Source organism: Copidosoma floridanum, unplaced genomic scaffold (assembly GCF_036245765.1).
Source record: "Copidosoma floridanum isolate Cflo_tuat_1 unplaced genomic scaffold, Cflo_Japanese_pri ptg000020l, whole genome shotgun sequence".
NCBI lineage: Eukaryota > Metazoa > Arthropoda > Insecta > Hymenoptera > Encyrtidae > Copidosoma > Copidosoma floridanum.
The window spans coordinates 23,857,570-23,879,349 of record NW_028321897.1 but is presented as its reverse complement, the minus strand read 5'-3'; the positions used below and the strand labels follow the sequence as shown (position 1 = coordinate 23,879,349).

Here is a 21,780-nt window from a genome sequence, read left to right as displayed (position 1 = left end):
TATTTCTTTCTTTGCCCTACTTCTCTTATATAACCTAGCTCGCACACGTCTCGTCTTTTGCCTTAACTACACGTACATACACACACACTCCCTATTCCCAGCACATTACAATTTCTTAAAAGACACGGTAAAAATGCAGTAAATAATTAGGAAAATTGCTACAAGTTGACAACTTGTATATTTTTCTACCAACCTACAGATTCACACTAAAATGTACACATATATGTAAACACCTGCGCATACAGTATTAATGTTAACATCACTTATAGTCCTTTAACTACACACTTCTTCTTGTTATTCTCGCTTTTCCCGCTCGCATGTTTGGTGTTTTTCGGCTGAAAATGAAAATGATGCCGTCATAAAATATATAACTTCATACTTGGGTACCCAAGCATCTACTGTCCACTGGTTTTTTGTACCCTCATCCCCGCACTAAATCCAATTTGCATTTTTTGTGCTTTTTTCTGCACGAGTATTCTAATGTGTTCAATATCTTTTTTTTACTAAACTTTTTGCATAATTTTCCTTTTTTTCATGCCTGATTACACTGATTATCTTTTTTGAGATTTTCTCATTGTCAATCTGCTTAGTTCTTCCTTTTTCTTGTATATTTTCTATTTACATACACTGAAACACTGCCTTTAAACTTTTTTCCACTAAACATGTGTCAAACTTTCTCTTTCATAAGGCTTTTAACTCGTTTTGCATCTCAATAAATTTTTCAGTAAAACATATGTGTAACATATAACAGCACACGTTTTATACTTATCTTTTTGATTCTTTACATACTTTTTATCTATTTTTAATTTTAGAGTCTCACTTACGCGTAGTTGTCGACAGGCCTTTAAAAAGATACATGAAAAATAAAAAAAAATAAAAACAAGAACGATAAAGGCAACTACAAACATGAACCACCACCACGTTTGAAATAAATGAACCTGGAAACATAAATATTAAATAACGCATCTTTTATAAAAGACTGTAATTTATTACAATCATTATTTCATATTACCTATAAGGCATTTTGCCTTAGTAATAGTTACCTAATCACTAAATATACGTATAATCATCAAATGTGTATCAATTTACGACTCAAGAGCTTCTACGCAATGTCATGGCCTAGCACCCCAGCGCTATGCGCGTAATTTTAAATGTACATTTATTCTATCAAGTGTAGCTGTAGAATCAAAAGTTCTGCACAGTTGAAACGTTCTTGGTAACGTGCTTACGTTAACTGAAATAAGCCATAAGCAGTGGCAGAAGGTTTTTCATATTAAAGTTCTGTACAGTACGCACTAAGTGTTAAATTAAATTTTTTTATATTTTACAATGTCTATACGTTAAATAAAGAAGAAAGTTGTTTTCAAACAAGAAACTTAAAATAACCTAGTTAATAGTATAAAGGCATAATATAGAATTGTTATTTGAACGTGAAAACATAAAGTACCTAATAGTCATAAAATACAGCCTATTAGCCATAGCCTTTCAGCTGTTTTTTAATTTAAAAAAAAAAAAAACATCATGGTCAACGTTATTTTTTGTCTTTATTTTTATGTCAATGCTTACTTTGCTTTAATGAAACAATTAAGTTTCCAATATTAACAGTTTTATTCTTATTTAAGAAACTGTAATATCAGACTTTGAACACGAATTTTACAATTTGCAATTTACATGAACAAAAGTTAGCTGTATGCAGAGGCAACGTTATTTTTTGGAGTATTATGAATATTTTCCGTACAGACAACATTAATTGATAAATTCAAGAAATTTTTTTATTATTCTACACTGTGTTAATACACAAATTAAAGTATATTAGACTTATTGAACAAAAATACTTTATGCGTTACAAAAAGTTCTAAACTATTCTAGGATGGTTGGGGAGTATTAAACTATACATTAATTTTAATCATCGTGTATACAAAGCTCAATAAAAGTCAAATGCACCTTATAACTAAGAGCATAACAACTGTTATTTTTTTTTGTTTTCATGAATACTAGGTGTTATGTTTTTAATTACAACTGCGTCCATGATTAAACATTATTTTGTCCTGTGTTTGTTTGAACATTTTAATTTTCAAAGATATGTCAATAAAATAATTTTAATTTATAGTCAAGAAAATTATCGTTCTTAAGTACAACTAATCAACTTACTTATGCTGTTAACAACGCTAAGATATTCTTAGAAAAATGTAATATTTATTAAGTTAATAGAAAAGACAAGTGATAAGTCCATATGCTAAGCAATCTATTGTTTTTAATAGAAAAATTTTAAAAAAAAGTAAAAAAATAAAGAAGAAAAAAATAACTGTAAAAATCCTGTAAGATAGCAAGCTCTTATAAGCTGATTTACCTAGTTGTTTATTCAAAGGGTAGTTTTTACAAAATGGCAACGTTATTCTCTTCTTGTCCTGGGTCTTAGATGATTAACATAATGTACCTAACATTTTCAAACTACTTTTATAATCAATTTTATCTGCCTTACCCCTTTACCTCTAAACACTATTTTTGTAGCAAGAACTTTTTTTTCTAAATGTTTTATCCTCATTGTCTGGTTTTTTCATTCCCTTAAGTAATGTATCTCTTCTTAACGTCAACTGTTTTTCTTTGTTGGCGCAGTTCTACTTTTTTATTGTGGCTTCGGGATTTATGCCTTTCCTAGCTTTTATATTCGATTTTCAGATTGTGTCCATTTTGTTAAAATTTTATTGATATCAAACATCTATCGGAGCACTTGGGGGTTCCACCAACGCGATGAAGCGACCTGTGCGGTGGCACGATCTCCGGTTGAACTCGGCTCAGCTCTCGATCTTTTTTGTCGAGTGCTTACTGCCACTCCTCTCTCGTTTGTAGAGTGTACTACCCGTACATATAGGTATATAGAAAAGTATTTAATAACTGAATATCATACATTTAATGTTAAAGACTTAGACAAAGGAAAAGTGATCTGAATGATTTAATTACCGCCAGACATGTAGCAGGAGGAAGGGGGAAGATGAAAATGTTTATTGTCACAAGGTCGTCTCTCACTAAAAATTAATACATTAAACTCAATGTTTAACGAAAAACTAATGTAATTAAGTTTAAAATAACTCCTCTTTACACTTCTTGAGAAAATAAAACGTGTAGATTTAAGTAGTGTTATTAAATGAGAACTAGAGTGACTTATAGTGATAAGTATAGCTTAGCGAGCAAACGCGAATTGGTATTTGGAGCGCCAGAGCCTCAAAATCTGACATGCGTGCACGCACATACATTCATACAAAGGCACACATATCATCTTACTCTCTCTTATTCGTGAGCAGTAGTCAGCGGACTACTTTACGTAAGCTTACGATCGCGAATGATCTTGAATGTCCAACATATATGTATTGTAGATGTAGCATTTACATACGTACGCATATATATTATATATAACATATTAGTAGAAAACATTTTCAAAGTTTACTGACTCCGAGAATCGAAAGTTTTCAGTTAAAAATTTTACATCTATTTCTGACACTTCTCAGAACAAAAATCTTCTTATTAAAAACATATTCTTCAGAATCCGCGTAATTTATTTGGTTAAATAATAAGCTGTAAAAAAGAAGCGGCGTTGGCTCAGTGGTAAGAGTGATTGTTACTAATACAACGCTGTTCTAGGGGTCATAGGTTCGATTCTCGGTGAATGCAGATTTTTTCAAAAACTGTTTTCATCGGGAACCGTTAATACGTAACTTTGGCTGTTTCTGAGCAGGTTTTTCCGTAGAATTTTCCTTCAGAGTAGTTCCAGGGTTTTTCCTTGCCCCATAGGTCTTCGGGCCTGGGTGAATGCGAAACAATGTTAAGAGGTAGGGATGAGCGGATCTGATGCGCCTGGCAGGGATCGCCGGCCTCACCGGCGAGAAGTGGTCCCTAAAACATGAAGCTTCTTCGGGGATGCTAATTAGCTTGAATATTTTTGAGTGGTTTAATAATGTCAAAATTGTGTAAAATTATTTCTTAAAGTTTGTTTTGCTTATATCTTTAAACAGTTTGATATAAAGAAAAAAAGAAAAATATATCAGCGTGTAGAAAAAAAAAATTTTCTATCAATCAGTACTTTTAGTTTCGTTTTCGCAAGCGGAAAATGTTGAGAAAAAAAATGAAAAAGGCATTTTAGCAGTACCTGCAAAAGCAACTGAGATAGAGAAAAAGCCATTGATAGTCTGCTGTCACTCTCTCTCTCTCTCTCTCTCTCTCTCTGTCTCTCTCTATAATGCACAAGCAGATCGGCTGTATTACATTGCTTTCTGTAATATTTTGCACTTGTGGAAAATGATGAATGAACGTTAGAATTAGTATCATTTTTTTATTATATAAAAAAGCTTCTTTTCTGTCAACAGGATTATTTTAAAGCATTATTAGCGGACCAACGTTCTTCCAGGATCTTCCAAATGTGTTTTTTTTAACTTTATCTTGACTCATATTTAGTAAAAGTCCAACTTAGCCAACGAAATTCGCGCACATTCGCAACTACGCAAAGTAAATAGGTATCCGACACGAGACAGAGAGGCAGAGCTTAAAGTTATCCACATGAATGTTTGTCAAACTAATGTATGTACATATACGTAGGTAAGTAGTATATATGGGTGATTCTGCTGTAACTGGCTGAGATCGTGTCCAGTACTCATACTCACGTGCCGTAATGAAATCCAAAGCTTTAAAAACGTTAAGTTGTGTTAAATGTTGTCAACTTTACTTGAAATTTTGTCTAATACCGATGTATTAATTTCTTCATTGAGATAATCGATCATTTAGAGTCAAATTTTTCATTTCGACCCATGTCCACAACTCAATTTCACTCATAAAAACCTTCATCGGTAAAAAATAAGGCTTATCTACTACTTAGGCATGTAAGCATTATATACTCTAGCTATTGGTGATTAGATTTGTACCCTAGTCTCACCACAAATTGACAAAAACGAGTGAGTTTTCACTGCATACATTTTGTCCGCATATTTGCCCCATAATCGTGGTTTTAACAAAAATCAGTTCAAACTAGTAACATTTTGGACTGGAAATGCTAACCAATGGATAATTTTTAAAGTGTAGGACTAAAATAAATAAATCCTCACGACAACAGTACCTGAAGTTGTTACATCTCGAATAGCCAAGCTCTTCTTTTTGCGTATTTCGCGCGTACAATCATTTTCGTTCTGACCCCCCATGGAACAACCACTCGGTGTACGTGTGCAGGTACGCAAACTACAGTTTCTTATTGCATTTGAGGCTATTAAATAAAGTATGGGTGGACAAATCATTGTAATACGTCTATGAGTCGTACGAGCACTACAAACATTGAAACTGTCATTCCGAACTTTTCCATTTCAACGCTACCTCACCTCAAACTTTATTTTCGTTACTGTTGGGCTAAAAGACGAGACACGTGTCTCGGAGTTTCGTCCACTTCGCCTCTTTTCGCTACATAAATACAAAAATGGTGGTGCTACATCCAACGTTGGTAGCTAAGTGGTACACTCCATTAGGTGGCTTTATCTGGGATCAAATGAAAGAAAAAATATAGTCCTAATGATCAAAACAAAAATCTTTGAATTTTATGCCCCAAATGGAAAGTTATAGTGATTTTATGAAAAATACTGAATTTCAGCCAAAATCACATTATTAGCCGTATTTACGCTCTAATTAAAATAGCTGTAGCTTTCGAATGAAAGCACAAAACCGAACAAAATTTTTTTTTTAATTTATAGGTCTTGATCTCAGCTTTCATTTCATCCCAGTAAAAACACTTTAACTGTTGAAGGAGCTTAGCTACATGTGTTAGAAATAGATACAATTATTCAAAAATCGATGAAAACTGACTTTTATAAAATTTCGTATAACTTTTGACCAGCAAATTTGGTAGTTGGATTGCTTTAGATATTCGTTACTGATGTTGTGTACAGTAGAAATACCATAAAAAAATTATTTTAACCAACTGCTTTTTAAAAAATTTTTTAAGTCGATCTGAGCAAGTTACGGCAGAATCACCCATATATGCTCTTTGCCATGTATTATTGTTTTTTCTGGTTCTCGTTGTTTATATGTTAATGAACAGAAAAAATATTAAAATAATTTGCTTTTTTCTAATCTATAATATTTATTGATAAAAGTACATATTCATAAATAAAATCTTTTTTTAATATCAAAATGTGAAGTAAAGATTATTTAGAGTTTAAAAAAAAAATATTTTTACTACCTCACACATTTTTGAAAGGCTGGTGTGCGCTTAGTAGAAAAAATAGGATTCACCGCATAAGCGCCATTGCTCCGTGGCTGCCTTACGTACCTCAGTCCTTGTTTCGCAGGTCTCTCTTGCCGCAAAATTGCCCCAGAAACGATGGCACTTATCAAACGAAAACTAATCTTTTCAGCAATTAAATACTACCAAGTTTAATAACACATTCTTTAATGTTTTACATTTGTCGTTGGTCCTGAGATGCACGTCTAGTTTTTTTTTTTTTCGTTTTCCATCGTGTTGATTTTTAGTTGGCAAACCTTTTTTTGTAGTTTCACTAACTGTATAATAATATTCAAGTAATAACTATCCTTTTGCTGCTGTTCTTTGTCTGACTTAAAACTTTTCATTGTTTCTTTTACGAGTAGCTTGATCTTTTTATTTACAATTGTTATTTTTCTGCAAGTGCTTATAAGGGTATAGCCTTTTTTTACAATGAAGCATCTTAACAAAGAATTCACGAAAATCAAACCATACGCTTAATGACCAGAATAATTGACAAGTTTTTACAAAAGTGTAGATTGAAATGTTGGATAATGAAAAATTTTTCTTTACTCTCGGCTCTTTTTTTAATGAATAGAGTTTTCTTTAAGTCTTAAGATAAGCATTCGAGTTATTTATGGCTGAAATCTCCGAAAACCAATGTACTGCAAATAACGTTCGATTGCAGTATTGTTTTATTTTGCTGTAATAGTTATTATTTTAATAAATTTTTCCAGAGCTAACTTTAATAAGCTGTCATGACTTAGTTACGATTGAGCTGTACACAAATTTACGTACTTAATAATTACTCAAATAACAAGTCATTGTTGCATAAATCAGTTATCTCATCATTTGTTGATTGCAATGTTAGATATACTACATTGAATTTTTTTAAAGACCAAAACAAAGTATTTCCTACCCAAGATTATTTTAAGTAATGTCAATTTATTAACCACAGTAGTTTATTGTGAACATTATAAGAAAAATTTTTTTTAGGACGTTACGTGCTTTCTATACGTTATTGCAAATTAATAGTTTAAAGCACGATTATGGTCAATAGTTTTCTTCGAATACTGTATACTACGTCGAATCTTATATTTGAACCTAAGTTACAGCTTTTAAATACAACCCATTTTACAATGGAATAGTTATTTTTGAAGAATCGTACGTAGTCCAACGTTAAACAAAAATTTCTTTTCAAAATAAACTTAAACTAAAGTTAGCTGTCAGCAGTAGCAAAGTTTTTTTCATATTAAAAATGGTTTTTATACAGCAGAATTAAATTATAAATTTGCAAAATTGATATTTATTATTTTCTACGATGGCCATACGTTAAACATGCCATTTTTAATAAGAATGTTCCAAGCAAGTCATTACTTTCTAGACAGTGTTTTATATCATTGAAATTTGAGCGTGCAAATATAAAGAATTAAAAAAAACGTAATGCATTGTATTGAAAGAAGGATAATACTGTTTTTTTTTTTTTTCTCAAGAAACACTTACGTTATGGTTCACATAAGACTATGATTTTGTATTTGTAATGATGTTTTATCTTGTTATTTATTAAACATTTTAGTTTACAAAATTTTTTTTACTAAACAAAATTAAGTGTGTTTTTATATGTAATAAAAAAAAAACATTGTTATATATTAAAGCTTAGTTATCTTAAGTATAAATTTAGTACTGTGAGCAATTAAGTTGGTAATATCAATCGTTTTTGAAGATAGTACTTAAATGGTTCTTGATACGTTTGAGTGTTTTTTTTCCTCCTTTCAACGAGACATGAAATAATATACCACGAAACGAAGGCCCAAAGTTCGAAGATTGTTTGTCGAATGTTGTGTTTTTAAATGCTTTGATCACGGAAAAAATGGTTAAAAATTCTTAGTATCGTAGTTCATTGCAAAAAATGTATTTCATAGCATAAAATTTTGAGAGAAACAGCTGAGCAGTTGATATTGCACGAGTATCGATATCATATATACCTAGATGCATACACACACTTCAAGGCTGGTAAAGCGTCTATTTTGCAATATCATCTCCTCAGCCATTTCTCTCAAAATTTGATGCTGGTTAAAATAAAACTACTAGTGCTTCTTAATGCACTTTTTTCCGCTCCAGACTTTGGGCCTTCGTTTCTTGGTCTATTAAATGATTAAAATGACTGACTGCGGTACAAATTTGAAAGTCTTACGGTTTGAATGATATTGTATATTATTTTACAATATTTTTTTCTAAACTTTTTCAAAAACTTTTTTTATCCATTGCAATAATGAAAAGATAAATAATATGCGTAAGTGCTTAACACAAATAAAAAAATTAACAATCCATGCTAACACTATTAGGTACCAGATTTTTTTTGTACGACATTACAAGTTGTCTATTTAAAGTTTTTCTTTTACGATATAACAATCTTATTAACGAATTTTTTTGCTTTTATATGATTAAAGTCACGTGCTCTGTTGTTTTTAACTTACTTTTAAATGTGACACCTAAATCCTCAGATTTTTTAGACTTTAATTTGTACCGGTTTGTTAGGATATGTCAGTGCCCTCCGGTGAATTTGGAAATTCTAAGTGATCAGTGATCCGTTGGGGACGGAATAAGAGAAAATAAATAAATACAAGTCAAGTGCATTTAAATTTTCTTGCGTTGATTTATTAATGCACAACGTTCCGCTGACAATATGCGTCAGCCTCATCAGGCTACAAAATTAAAATTAAAAACACACAATGAGTGATCTGGAAAGCTCAAACACAAAATACAAAAAATTTTGATGTAAATTGTTACCGCAGGTACGCCAGAATTCGTAAGTTTGGTTGACTTACTCGTCACCTGTCGTGCTATTGACTGACAATAAATTACAACAACAAGCCAGCGCTTATATAGGCGGAGCCGTAAAGGTAGACGGTAACGGGCGATGAACTCGATCGGGACATTTAAACTTTCGTAGTAAAGGAAGGTATGCTCTATTAAAGAGAAGCACATCCTCCTTTCTATTGATGTTGTGTTTGTCGAGTTTTATAAAAAGCATTTTGGAAATAATTCTTTTTTTGTAATTGGATTCTTTGTCAAGGATTTTAAAGTTATCCCAATCGAAGTCATGGTCAAAATTGATTTGGTGTGCACAAACAATGGAATCAGAGTTTTTAGTTTTTATATGTTCACTAATGCGGACCTCTGCCACTCGCTTTGTTTTACCCACATATGACGTCTCACAAAATGATTGTCTCTCCATCTTAAAAAATAACTATAACATTATTCCATCTTTTTATTTTCGTCACGTAGATGATGTATTACTTTTTATTAATGTTGACCATATTGACCAAATTTTAAACATTTTTAATTTATATCATCCCAAACTACAATTTACATATGAAATGGAGATTGACAACAAACTCAACTTTTTAGACTTGACGATAATAAGAAATTCTATTTATTTCGATTTTGACTGGTTTGAAAAACCTACTTCTTCCGGACGAATCTTAAATTATTTTTCTGGTCATCCAGTTAGCTATAAGAGAAACATTGTTTTTAATTTGGTCGATAGGGCAATCTTACTTGCCAGTACACGTTTTCACGGTGTGAATATTGCTAGGGTGAGAAAGCTGTTAATAAAAAACAATTACCCTTTTGAATTTATTATTAAAAACATAAAGGTCAGATTAAAAAGACACAAATATAGTAATCATAACAAAAGCACTACAAACACCTACCCTCTCTGCAAAATTGGCATACCATACATTAACAATAATTTTGAAAAAATTTCAAACATGTTAAAACCCTACAATATTTACACTTACCCTCTTATTAACAATAAACTGCAGCATATCGTCCGCTTAGAAAAAGATACAACGAATAAACATAAACAGACAAATGTAGTATATAAGTTTTATTGTAAAAATTGTCCTGCGTCATATGTGGGTGAAAGAAAGCGAGCAGCAGAGGTCCGCATTAGTGAACATATGAAAACTAAAAACTCTGATTCCGTTGTTTGTGCACACCAAATCAATTTTGACCATGAATTCGATTGGGATAACTTTAAAATCCTTGACAAAGAATCCAATTACAAAAAAAGAATTATTTCCAAAATGCTTTATATAAAACTCGACAAACACAACATCAAAAGAAAGGAAGATGTGCTTTCCTTTAATAGAGCATACCTTTATTTACTACGAAAGTTTAAATGTCCCAATCGAGTTCATCGCCCTTTACCGTCTACCTTTGCGGCTCCACCTATATAAGTGCTGGCTTGTTGTTGTAATTTATTGTCAGTCGATAGCACGACAGGTGACGAGTAAGTCAACCAAACTTACGAATTCTGGCCTACCTGCGGTAACAATTTACATCAAAATTTATTGTATTTTGTGTTTGAGCTTTCTAGATCACTCATTGTGTGTTTTTAATTTTAATTTTGTAGCCTGATGAGGCTGACGCATATTGTCAGCGAAACGTTGTGCATTAATAAATCAACGCAAGAAAATTTAAATACACTTTACTTGTATTTATTTATTCTCTCACATTTCGCCCCCAACGGATCACTGATCACTTTAAATTTCCTTTAGTTTGCACCTTTCACTAGTTTGTTATAACAAGAACGCTATCTTTTTCTCGTTTTACCTCGTTGTTTTGTTTTTTTATCTTCTTAGCTAATCAAGGTGTTGCCTGTGTCAATCATTCTTCTGTGTTGCTTAAGAATACTTTTTTCATTTTTTTTGCTTGTTTATGCATATTTAATAAATCAACGTTAAATACGTACTTCGTAAAATTAACATGCAAATAACTAACAGCTCTACTAAGTTGAACTTGCTTACTTGTACTTGCATAATATGATGACCGAATTGATTTTTTTTGTCTCAAGTACCTGTCGTACATTTTTCAACTTATCAATGTCTCCAATTTTCTGTTTCCAAGCCTCAACTTCTTTAAAGATGAGTATATTCTTTCTTAACTGCGTTTTCATTTAGTTAAGCATACATCATTTAAGGCTTGTTTTAGTAATTTTAAACTAAAGTATTTTAATCTCGAAGCTCTAGTAAGAATAAAAAGTGTTGTAAAATGTCTTTAACTGAGTATCTATTCCCAGACATGAGACTATGGCTGCCTTAAAGGATTAGTTCAAATACCTTTCAATAGTAGGATGTATTTTAAAAGGTACCTTATTGATTTATAAGACTTTATTATTTTGCTTTTGAAATAGGTAACTCGAATGTATGTATTTGATTCTGTCTTAAAACCATTTAGCCAATATTCATATATTTTTTTCTTTTTCTTATTATTTTATTGTTCCTTTACTATTTGTTTATTATTTGTTTTAGCCTACTTCTAAACAATGAATCTTAGTACTTATGAATAATTAATCGATTTTAAAAATAAATATATGATTGTAAAAACAAGTTTCTATGCAATGAAGCTGCTTCAGTTTCAGTAAATTTTTAAAGTAGTAATTATATTTCAGGTTAGTGGACTACGCTTCGAAACACAGCTAAGGACTTTAAACCAATTTCCAGATACGTTGTTAGGAGATCCCAACCGAAGAATTCGTTACTTTGATCCATTACGTAATGAGTACTTTTTTGATAGGAATAGACCGTCATTTGACGCAATTTTGTATTACTATCAAAGTGGAGGCCGCTTGCGAAGGCCAGTTAATGTACCTCTTGACGTTTTTTCTGAAGAAATAAAATTTTACGAACTTGGAGAAGCAGCAACCAATAAGTTTAGGTAAATATACTTCAACAGTGAATAAATATTTATATAAATTACAACCATGCAAAATCATAAAAAAGAGAAATGCACATTCATGCAACAAAGTTTAGTTTACATGAAGCATGATTGCTAATAATCATCAACATGTAGTTTTCTTCTACTATTCATAAAAATTCTTAAAAAAACAGTAAACAAGATTAATATAGCTGCTAGCTGTCACTTGCTGAGATAATTAAACAAAGTTATCCCTGAAAAGTTGGGTACAACTTTATTTTAACGTTTAAGATCATAGTTATAATGTAATAACGATTGTCAGACTAGTATGTCACTAATAAAATAAATCGTAATTGTCATCAGGATAATGAAATCAAAGTTTTTTAGTTAATAAACATAATAATGGTTAGTATTTTACCAGTTTTAAAAACAATTATATCATTCTTTATAACAAAAAGAGTTAAAAAAAAATTTAATGATATATATAATCAAAAAATATATTAATGAGTGAAAAACTTCAAGAAATTTCAAAATTTTTTTGCTTTGCTTCACAATGTCTTTATTAATAGCAGACAGCTTTTTCAGCAGTCATGCCATTGTCAGATGCTTGACATACACTGAATAGTCTATATTAATCAGTTTGCTTAAATCTAGTACAAGTGTTCAGTAAGCGTATATTCTGCAACATGTATGTGTTCGTATATATGTACCTTATGAGATGCTATGTATTATATTTTTTACCATCGGAAATAAAATAAAATTAATTTGATCGTTTGTTATGATTTTATTTAGTTCTTTGCTATTTCTATTTCTATTGTCTCAAACATATTCAGTTTTGAACTTTTTAGTAAGTTATGTAGCAACTTTGTATTATTTACGTCTAGAAAATGCGCATCAGAGTTACAATGTTTACTAAAACCCGTCGTATTGCGGCCGTTATAAATCAACTTTTCATGCTCCTTTATACATTCCAAAAGAGCACGTCCTGTCTTTCCCATGTATGTGGCAACGCATTCGGAACAACTAATCTGATAAACACCACTTCTCTGTAAAATACCAGCTTTTTCTTTATTGTTACGTAGAATGGACTTTAAGTTACGTTTATTTCCTATGATTGAATTGCCATTATGTTTCTTTCAAAAATTACTAATGTTACTAGATACTATGGGTACGTAATTAAACACGTAAAATTTTTTGTGGTGTGTTGTCACTGGATGAAAATACATTTAAATGAGTCTATTGTAGAATTCAAATATTAAGTTTTCCATAAGGTTTTCTGATAGCTATTATCAACTAGATTTCTACTTTACTTTTTTATTTATTTATTTTTTTCTTTATTTTTTTTTTCTTTTTTGTTAAAGTCTGCCAGGATGGAGTTAAATAGATTAATAACATTAAATTAGATTTATCGTGTACTGTATTAGATTTTGGAATCTCTTAGTTGACTTACTAGTTGACTTGTGTTTTTTATGCTATTTTTGGCTTAAAATTGAGTAAAGATGGGAGTATTTTATCAAGTGCTTTTGCTAGCGGGTAATTTGGTGCATTAGTGTAAGATACTATTTGTCTCATTGGTATGCCCTCCTTGTGTATTTTGGGTAACCTATATAGCACAGGGACCGTAGGATTCGTAACAGATAACGAATACACATTATCGTTATGTATTAAAATTTCTGTGTTTTCAATGTAGTCATGCTTATCTAAAATGCTAACGGTGTTTTGTTTGTCTGCTTTACATAAAAACTAATCGTTAGTTTTGAGTTTTTCTCTTAAAGTTATAATACTTCCGATGGCTGATCTATTGTTAACTGAGAACTTATTTTTGTGTTTATTAATTATATCAACGCATTTGTATCTAAAAAGTTGAACTTCGTTTTATGTACATTTTTTGATGCTATTTCTGCATTTACAGAAAACTTGATGAACTCTTTAAAATTTTTAATATTAGGATAATGCTTTAAACCTTTAGTTAAAATGCTTATCTCATTTTGTGTGAAGGTAACTTTGGATAAGTCCTTGACTCCTGGATGGAAAGAAAGCTTTTTCCCTGATTTCGTGGTGGCTGAAGACGTAGTATATTATTGCTTATCAATCTTGGTTGTATGTAGATAAAGTGGTTAATTATTTGCTCTCTGTTATGTTTTTCTGTTTTTCTTCTGAATAACCTTATCTATTTTTCAAATATGTGTTTGGCAGAGTGAATGTGAAATTTTTTGTGCGAAATTTCTCCTTTCTTCATCAAATATATCAAATTGTACGTTATGGCAACGTCTGCGGAGTTCACTATGTATTAACTTAAAGTAGTGCGATGAATTGCCCCTAATTCTATACCACCTCTTTAATTCCATATTTTGCCCGTAAGTGTATGCTTTTTTAATCACTGCGATTGATTCGATTATATTGTGTTGGCAGTTAATTTTTATGTATGTAGGGACCAAATGTAGTCGTAAGAATCTTTTGTTAAAATAAAGATAGTTGTTACACTTATAAAACTTTACTAAAGTGTTACACTAATGCACTAACTTGCTCGCTCGCAAAAGCACTTAATAAAATACTCTTGTCCTTATTTAATTTTAAGCCAAAACACAGCGTTAAAAACACAAGTCAAGTAATAAGTAAACGTAGAGATCTCAAAATCCAGCATTATACTTGATAAATCTCATTTAATGTTATTGATCTGTTTTCCTTCATCTCTACAGACGAAAAAAAAAGTATTATTAAAAATCAAGTTGATAGCTTTTCCTTGTGTGCTGATTTAAAACAAAGCATTATAAAATTGATATTTATTAGCTCAGAGCAAAGCTTTTTCATGTTCAATAATAAATATTATTTAGAACTCAACGGTCTCCTGATGGGCTCACCTTTTCCGCAAAATATTTATGCCGCACGTACAGGACCTTATATTCGATTTAGCCACCCTCCTAACCAGTAATGTTCTACACTGGTCGAGGCAAATCGATGATGTAATTTGTATTTACACAGAGGACAACAATTAGTTTTCTCAACTATATAAACGATTCAGTACCAGGAACAAAGTTTACAGCTGAAATTGAATATGACAATAGTTAAAGTGCTCTAGGCTTAAAAATTACATGAAAACAACGGGAGTTGTCGTATAAAATTTATTGGAAATCAACTTTTACAAATACGCTGGTACCGCACGATTCAAAAAAATCCATCAATATAAAAATGAGCGCGTTTTACTCTTTTGTAAATAGATTATTAACAGTACCTTTAACAAATTCTAGTTATAATAAGAAAATCAACTTATTAAAATGTTTGGCAGTAAATACTGGCTAAAATGAAAACCTTATAGAGAAGTCAATATTTGAAATAAACAATAGACTCATTTTAATGAATTTTTATCCAGTTACAACACACGACAAAAAACTTTATGTGTTGAATTACGTACCCATAGTATCTAGTAACATTAGTAATTTTTGAAAGAAACATAATGGCAATTCAATCATAGGAAATAAATGTAACTTAAAGTCCATTCTAGGTAACAATTAAGAAAAAGCTGGTATTTTACAGGGAAGTGGTGTTTATCAGATTAGTTGTTCCGAATGCGTTGCCATATACATGGGAAAGACAGGACGTGCTCTTTTGGAATGTATAAAGGAGCATAAAAAATTGATTTATAACGGCCGCAATACGACGGGTTTTAGTGAACATTGTAACTCTGATGCGCATTTTCTAGACGTAAATAATCTAAAGTTGCTACATAACTTACTAAAAAGTTCAAAACTAAGTATGTTTGAGACAATAGAAATAGAAATAGCAAAAAACTAAATAAAATCATAACAAACGATCAAATTAATTTTATTTTATTTCTGATGGTAAAAAAGATAATACATAGCATCTTAAAAGGTACATATACACGAACACATACATGTTGCAGAATATACGCTTACCGAACACTTGTACTAGATTTAAGCAAACCGATTAATATAGACTATTCAGTGTTAGTCAAGCATCTGACAATGGCATAGCTGCCGAAACAGCTGTCTGCTATTATTAAAGACATTGTGAAGCATAGCAAAAAAGTTTTGAAGTTTCTTAAATTTTTTTACTCATTAATATATCTTTTGATTTAAAATGTTTCACCAACGCTGCAGCGAGAACTTAATCAATAGTGAATGATAATTATCACATTAGTTTTTATGAGGAACATTATGAGAAACAAAAAGAAACGTAAAAAAACTATAACATTAATTACAACAGGATTTAAGACACATAATAAAATAACATTGAAGAATAATAGTCTTTCTGAAAGATAGAATTCTAACTAAGACGATAAATAAATCTAAACAAAAATGGCGTAAAAATAATGATAGCACTTCTGATAGGTAACGAAAGTTTTCAAATAAAAAAAACCTTAATAAAGATACAATAAAACTAAAAATAATGAAAATGCAAGGAAGTAAACGATAAGAAGATGACGTCATCCTGATAATTGGAACAGTTATGAAAGTATCTATTGTTGTATAATGAATGGTTTACATTAAAATTTTAAGGAGCATTATCATTACTTATAATAACATTTATAAAACATTAGTCATATAAATGTTACTAATGTAAATCTCCATTGTATATAAAACAGTATTATGAGGAAATAACCACGAAAACTACTCAACTGACTTTGCTTTGTCTTTGTACACTTATTTTTGACACTCCTAAGATGATCTTAGTTTGTTTTTTTTCTCGGAAAAATTGAGAACAATAACAATATATGATTTTAATGTTATGCTAAAAAACGCTAGTTTTGTGATTAAATTTAGTAGGATCCGCAAGGTAGTGTCAGAGAAAAGTAGAAGTCTGGTTGTATTAAACCTGAGTGGAATGTCAATTACCACAGTCTTTCTATGGCAACGTCTCTAAAGTAATACTAGGAGGAGTCTGGCCAAAACACAACTAGCTTCAATGCTTAAGGGCGTCCTGATCGTTCTTCCAACCGACCAGGTAATGCCAAAGCACCTCTCGCCATAATAGCAAGTCAGGGGACCATCTGTGGGGAGTCCGGGCGGCCAGATCTGTTGAAAATGTCATTAGCTTTTACTAACGCTGTCACACCAGCCCTTTTTTGAGGGCCCATGTTTTAGGGCCATCATAACTCCTTACGCTTACAAAGTTACAAATAATTTTATTGGTCTCTATAAGGACCATCTAACATTGAACTACCTTGAAATCAAACATATTAGAACTTATGGAAGTTGGAAAGAGCCTTTAATAATGTCTAGAGTAGCAAAAGGGCAAATAAAAGAAGCAAAAATATATTTTAATAATAGATATAAAAATCATAAAGTTAATCATACATACATATAAAAAAAATTTTCGTCCATACGAAAATCATTTAACCAGATCTATTACATAATCGACAACAAAAACGACAAAACGTTTCAAAACCTAACAAATCTTTACACACAGGAAAACGTCAAAGAATTGCGTAGCTATAGCATTCAAATTTTGCGTTAAAAATACAACCTTTATCAAATCGTAAGCTTATTTAGACAGTTAACAATGTAGACTATAGTTCACAGAAAATTAACGATTTTAACAGTAAAATAAGAAGCAAGATAAAAAAAAAATCACGCAAGCCATGAGAATGTGCAGTAAGAAAAAATTAGATTTTAGTAAAATGAAACGTTTGAATATTTTTGATCAAAAATGTGCAAAAGCACTTCTTAGAGAGAACAAAGATATTATGTTTACTAGTTTGGATACAGAAAATGTGACAGATTTCCTTAACAAATACTTATATGTACATAACGTAGAGTTGATGTTAAGCGATAATACCACGTACATAATGGTAAATAAGAATTCATTAAGCAATATAATGTACAATCAGGAATTCACAAAATTTTAACAAAACTAAGCAATAACAAGCCTTAAAAATATAAATATCATAATAATCAACTATCGCAAACTAATACAAATTAAACTAGTTGTTATGGGTTGCCAAAAATTTATAAGCCTTCTCCTTCATTTAGACCTAGTGTTCCATCGATCAATTCTCCTACACACACATTCGCCTCAATTCTCTGTAATTCTCTTTTGAAAGTGTTTGTATATAGATAAAATCATCAAACTTATAAAGCACATTGAAAATCTTAAAATGCCGTCAAGTTATATTTTCATTTCTTTAGATGGTTTTCTCTATTTATCAGCATTTTGTTAAAATCAGTCATGAATACCATAGTTAAGAAAAAGATACATGCAAATCCACAGATTATCGAAAATTCTCTTTCATGACTTCATAAAATGTACAAAATTTTTATTTAATAATCTTTATCTCACTTCTTGTAAGGAATTTTATAAACAGATTTTTGGCAGCACAATGAGTTTTCCTATCTCTCCATTATTCACTGATTTAGTTTGAGGAGATCTTTAAACAGAAACCCTGCATTTATTAAGAGAAAGTCGTTATTCTGTTTCCTTTATTTATAAAAGATACGTTGGGAACAATCTTATATATGTACATAAAGATTAGGCACAGTTATTTTTAGAGATTGTTAAGCGACAGGAGAATCACTTCAAATTTACTTGTAAAGTAGACAAAAACAATTTTATAAAATTCTTAGACATTACTATTAAACATAAAAAACTTGGAAATAACTATAAATTGGTACGCTCAGCCAATTTCATCCAATAGAATAATTAATTTTAATTTAAACCTCCCCCGATTTGTAAGAGTTAAAGTAGTATACAGTTTGGTTAATTGAGCTTTTTTTTTGTCTCATAAATCCTACTACAGGAAGAATATTCTCATGACGAAAAGAATGTTACGTTATAATGACTATACTAAACTTTTTATACAAAAATACATCAAGAAAATACCTTATCAAATCGCAAGTACTAATATAATAATAACAATTTAGTAAATAGTAATTTACGTGTTTAAATAAAAATTTCTATTCCTTACAAACCTTTATTTTCAATTTCTTTCACAAACACTAAAGGTGGAAGTCATTCTGATTAATTAAATAAGTAGATTAAAAAGGCCAAATTATTTTAGAAAAATGCTCCGCCAAAAAGGTAGAGCAGGGGCTCGAACCCATCAACCAAGGATTCATGAAACTTCACGCTAATTACTCAGCCACGACTGCCATCAGGCGTGACTATACGAATTGCACTCTTAGATGCACTTTATAGTGTCGTCAGTTGTACGCCGATGTGCCAACACACGGGCCCTGGCTTAACTGAACCAAGCCACGTCCGTGACAATATATAGGGATTTTATAGGTAATTTCTCTTCATTTTATATTGCCAATATGTACATATGTTATCTGTATTTGTGAAAAGCGTACATTTATAGTTTATAATTATTTACGTAAGCACGTACATATTTGACATTCAAGTCATTCGTTCAAGTTGACCAACATTCAGTAACGATTGTCATAACAATATAGACGTAAAGAACCATTTAATTTTTTAAAATTATTTATACTTAAATTTCATGTTTAATTTCTGACACATAATTCGTTATTGGATTGATGTAAGCATTTGTAAACAGTAGACCAACAGTGTAATTTACGGAAATTTTGTTTTATCTGTTAATAAAGTGAGCCTAATAAGGTTGGCGTTAAGACCAATAAAGCGTTGCTCTAACCAATATCCGACATTTTAGGAGTTTTCATTCTCATTTCTAGATAAGCTCTTACTGATCGTGTCCTTGTGCACTGACTATTAAGAAATCATAGAAAAAAAGAGACTTTTAATAATCTAAATAAATAAGATTTAGGGCATTAAAAAACAGACGCAGAACATTTTGTAATGCCAGTAAACTACGATTACTAATAATTTTTTTGTCCGGCTTATACCTTCAAAATTTTACACGTCGATTTTAAAACATTTTAAACAAGGACCAACGTGCATCTGAAAGAAAGTGAATCACCTGCAAGTTGACTCGTAGCTGCAGCACGATAACTAACTATGACTCATGCACATTCATGCTGACCTAGGCTGCCTGGAAATAAAAAGCAAATAAAATACTTTTCAATCCATAAAAACAAAATAACTCTAGAAGCAAAAGATTTACGAGAAACAATGGTACTTAATTGTAATATTGAATACTTTTATAGCTTTAGAATAAGATAAAATGACATATCGCTGAATATTAGAATAACTTAAAGTTAATACAAATAGATCAAGCAAAAATAATAATAAATCCCAAAAATGTCACATATAATTCTAAGAAATCTGTACACACAACACTGATTAGCAAGTAACAATAGTAATGCAATCTTATTAACTTTCATAGAATTATCAGATATTTACCATTCATGATTGCAGGGCTCATAATTTACCACCAAGTAACCCTTCTGAATAGCATCGATAACTTCATAAAAATATTGCAATAGTCTAGTTCTTTGTTGAGTTAAGTCTTATTACTTTTTCAAATGTAAAGGAATACGAAAGAAAACAACCCTTCCAATTTTTCTGACCCAAAGATGTCAAGAAAGAATCTGTACTCCTGCCTCAAACACTGGTAACGGAATTTCCAATTCCCCAGGGCACCATGAGCCGACTTCTTCTCCAACAACTAGCAGTAAAAAGCTACTTGATTACAATTCTTCTAAGAATTCTGATTTATCTTCACAACATGATAATTAGTCAAAATCATCCGTGAATCTTATAATGTAAGCTCATGACAGGTGCAGTATTTTATTATTATTATTATCATTATTCTAAAATTAGAATTATTCTAATTATAATTATTTATAATACTTCTACTACTACAACTACAACTACAACTACTACTACTACTACAACAACTACTACTTCTACTACTACTACTACAACTACAACTACTACTACTGCTACTACAACTACTACTACTACTGCTACTCATAAACAAAAAAGACGTTGTGAGCCGACTAATCTAGGCTTACTACCACTGAGGAGGCTATATAGCGGCACCTTAGTGCCGTATGCCAGCCCGTTTTGTTGGGTTGTCTGCGCAATCTCGGGACTGTACACCTGCCGCTCGTCTCGATAAGATGACCGTTGTCTACCAACAAATACATACATTACACAAAAACCCCATTCTTACACTTATTACTTAACGCCAGGGCAGTCTCCGTGGGTGGGACTGAAGAAGAGTGGCGACTCCCGGCCGGCCCGAGCAAGTAGCGGTTTTCTCTGGTAACAAAGAGGGCTGCTGCCCTGGTTTTAACCCATTCCAAATACTTATTTCCAGAAAAAAAAGGTAGTGCTGGCCTTCGTGGGTCAGTACGACATTAAAAAAGATGCCGATATAAAAAACGTCGATGCAAAACAAGTACCCCAGTCGAGTACCTCTATGAGGAAATCCGCCGGCAGTTCCAATCCGGTGAAAGCCTGGGTGACTGACGCAGGCCCCACGGATTCTGGGGGGGGAGGGGGCACAAAGACGTGTCTCATGGCCAACAGGGACTGCTTAATGTTCCATGGCCTTTCCTTACAGACAAAGAACGATGAGGAAGCCTGTCGAGTATAGGCACTAACGACACCGAGGTTAGCAACGTGTCAGTATTTAGCCACCAGACCCAGGAAGAGCTTGCCTCTTTAGAAGAAAGTGTCACTAGGCTCGAAGTAAAGCGACAGTAGGTTGCTGATAAAGTCCAATCAGCAACGAATGACATTACAGAGACGCTGCAACGCGAGTTGGCTTTGTAAGCTGTTGAATTCGAAGAAGAATCGAAGTAACAAGATATTTCAAATGCCTGGGATATGGACACGTCTCGGGCAACTGTGAGAGCGAAAACAGATCAAAGCTGTGCTTCTGGTGTGGAAGCTCAAACCACCGGAAGAAAGAGTGTCCAGGCCCAGCACGGTGCTTCCTTTGCCCAACAACGGACAAC

General features: G+C 31.7%; 1 protein-coding gene across 1 annotated transcript in view; it reads left to right on the top strand.

Annotated features, from left to right (window-relative positions):
- The window catches only part of shaker (potassium voltage-gated channel protein Shaker), a gene marked incomplete at its 5' end in the record, with an annotated part of 629,484 nt that overhangs the window by 198,527 nt on the left and 409,177 nt on the right, over positions 1-21,780 (top strand). Inside the window, one exon of the mRNA XM_089593785.1 lies at positions 11,694-11,959. Within this exon, the coding sequence (XP_089449911.1) occupies positions 11,694-11,959 (266 nt within the window). The remainder of the gene's footprint in view (positions 1-11,693; positions 11,960-21,780) is intronic.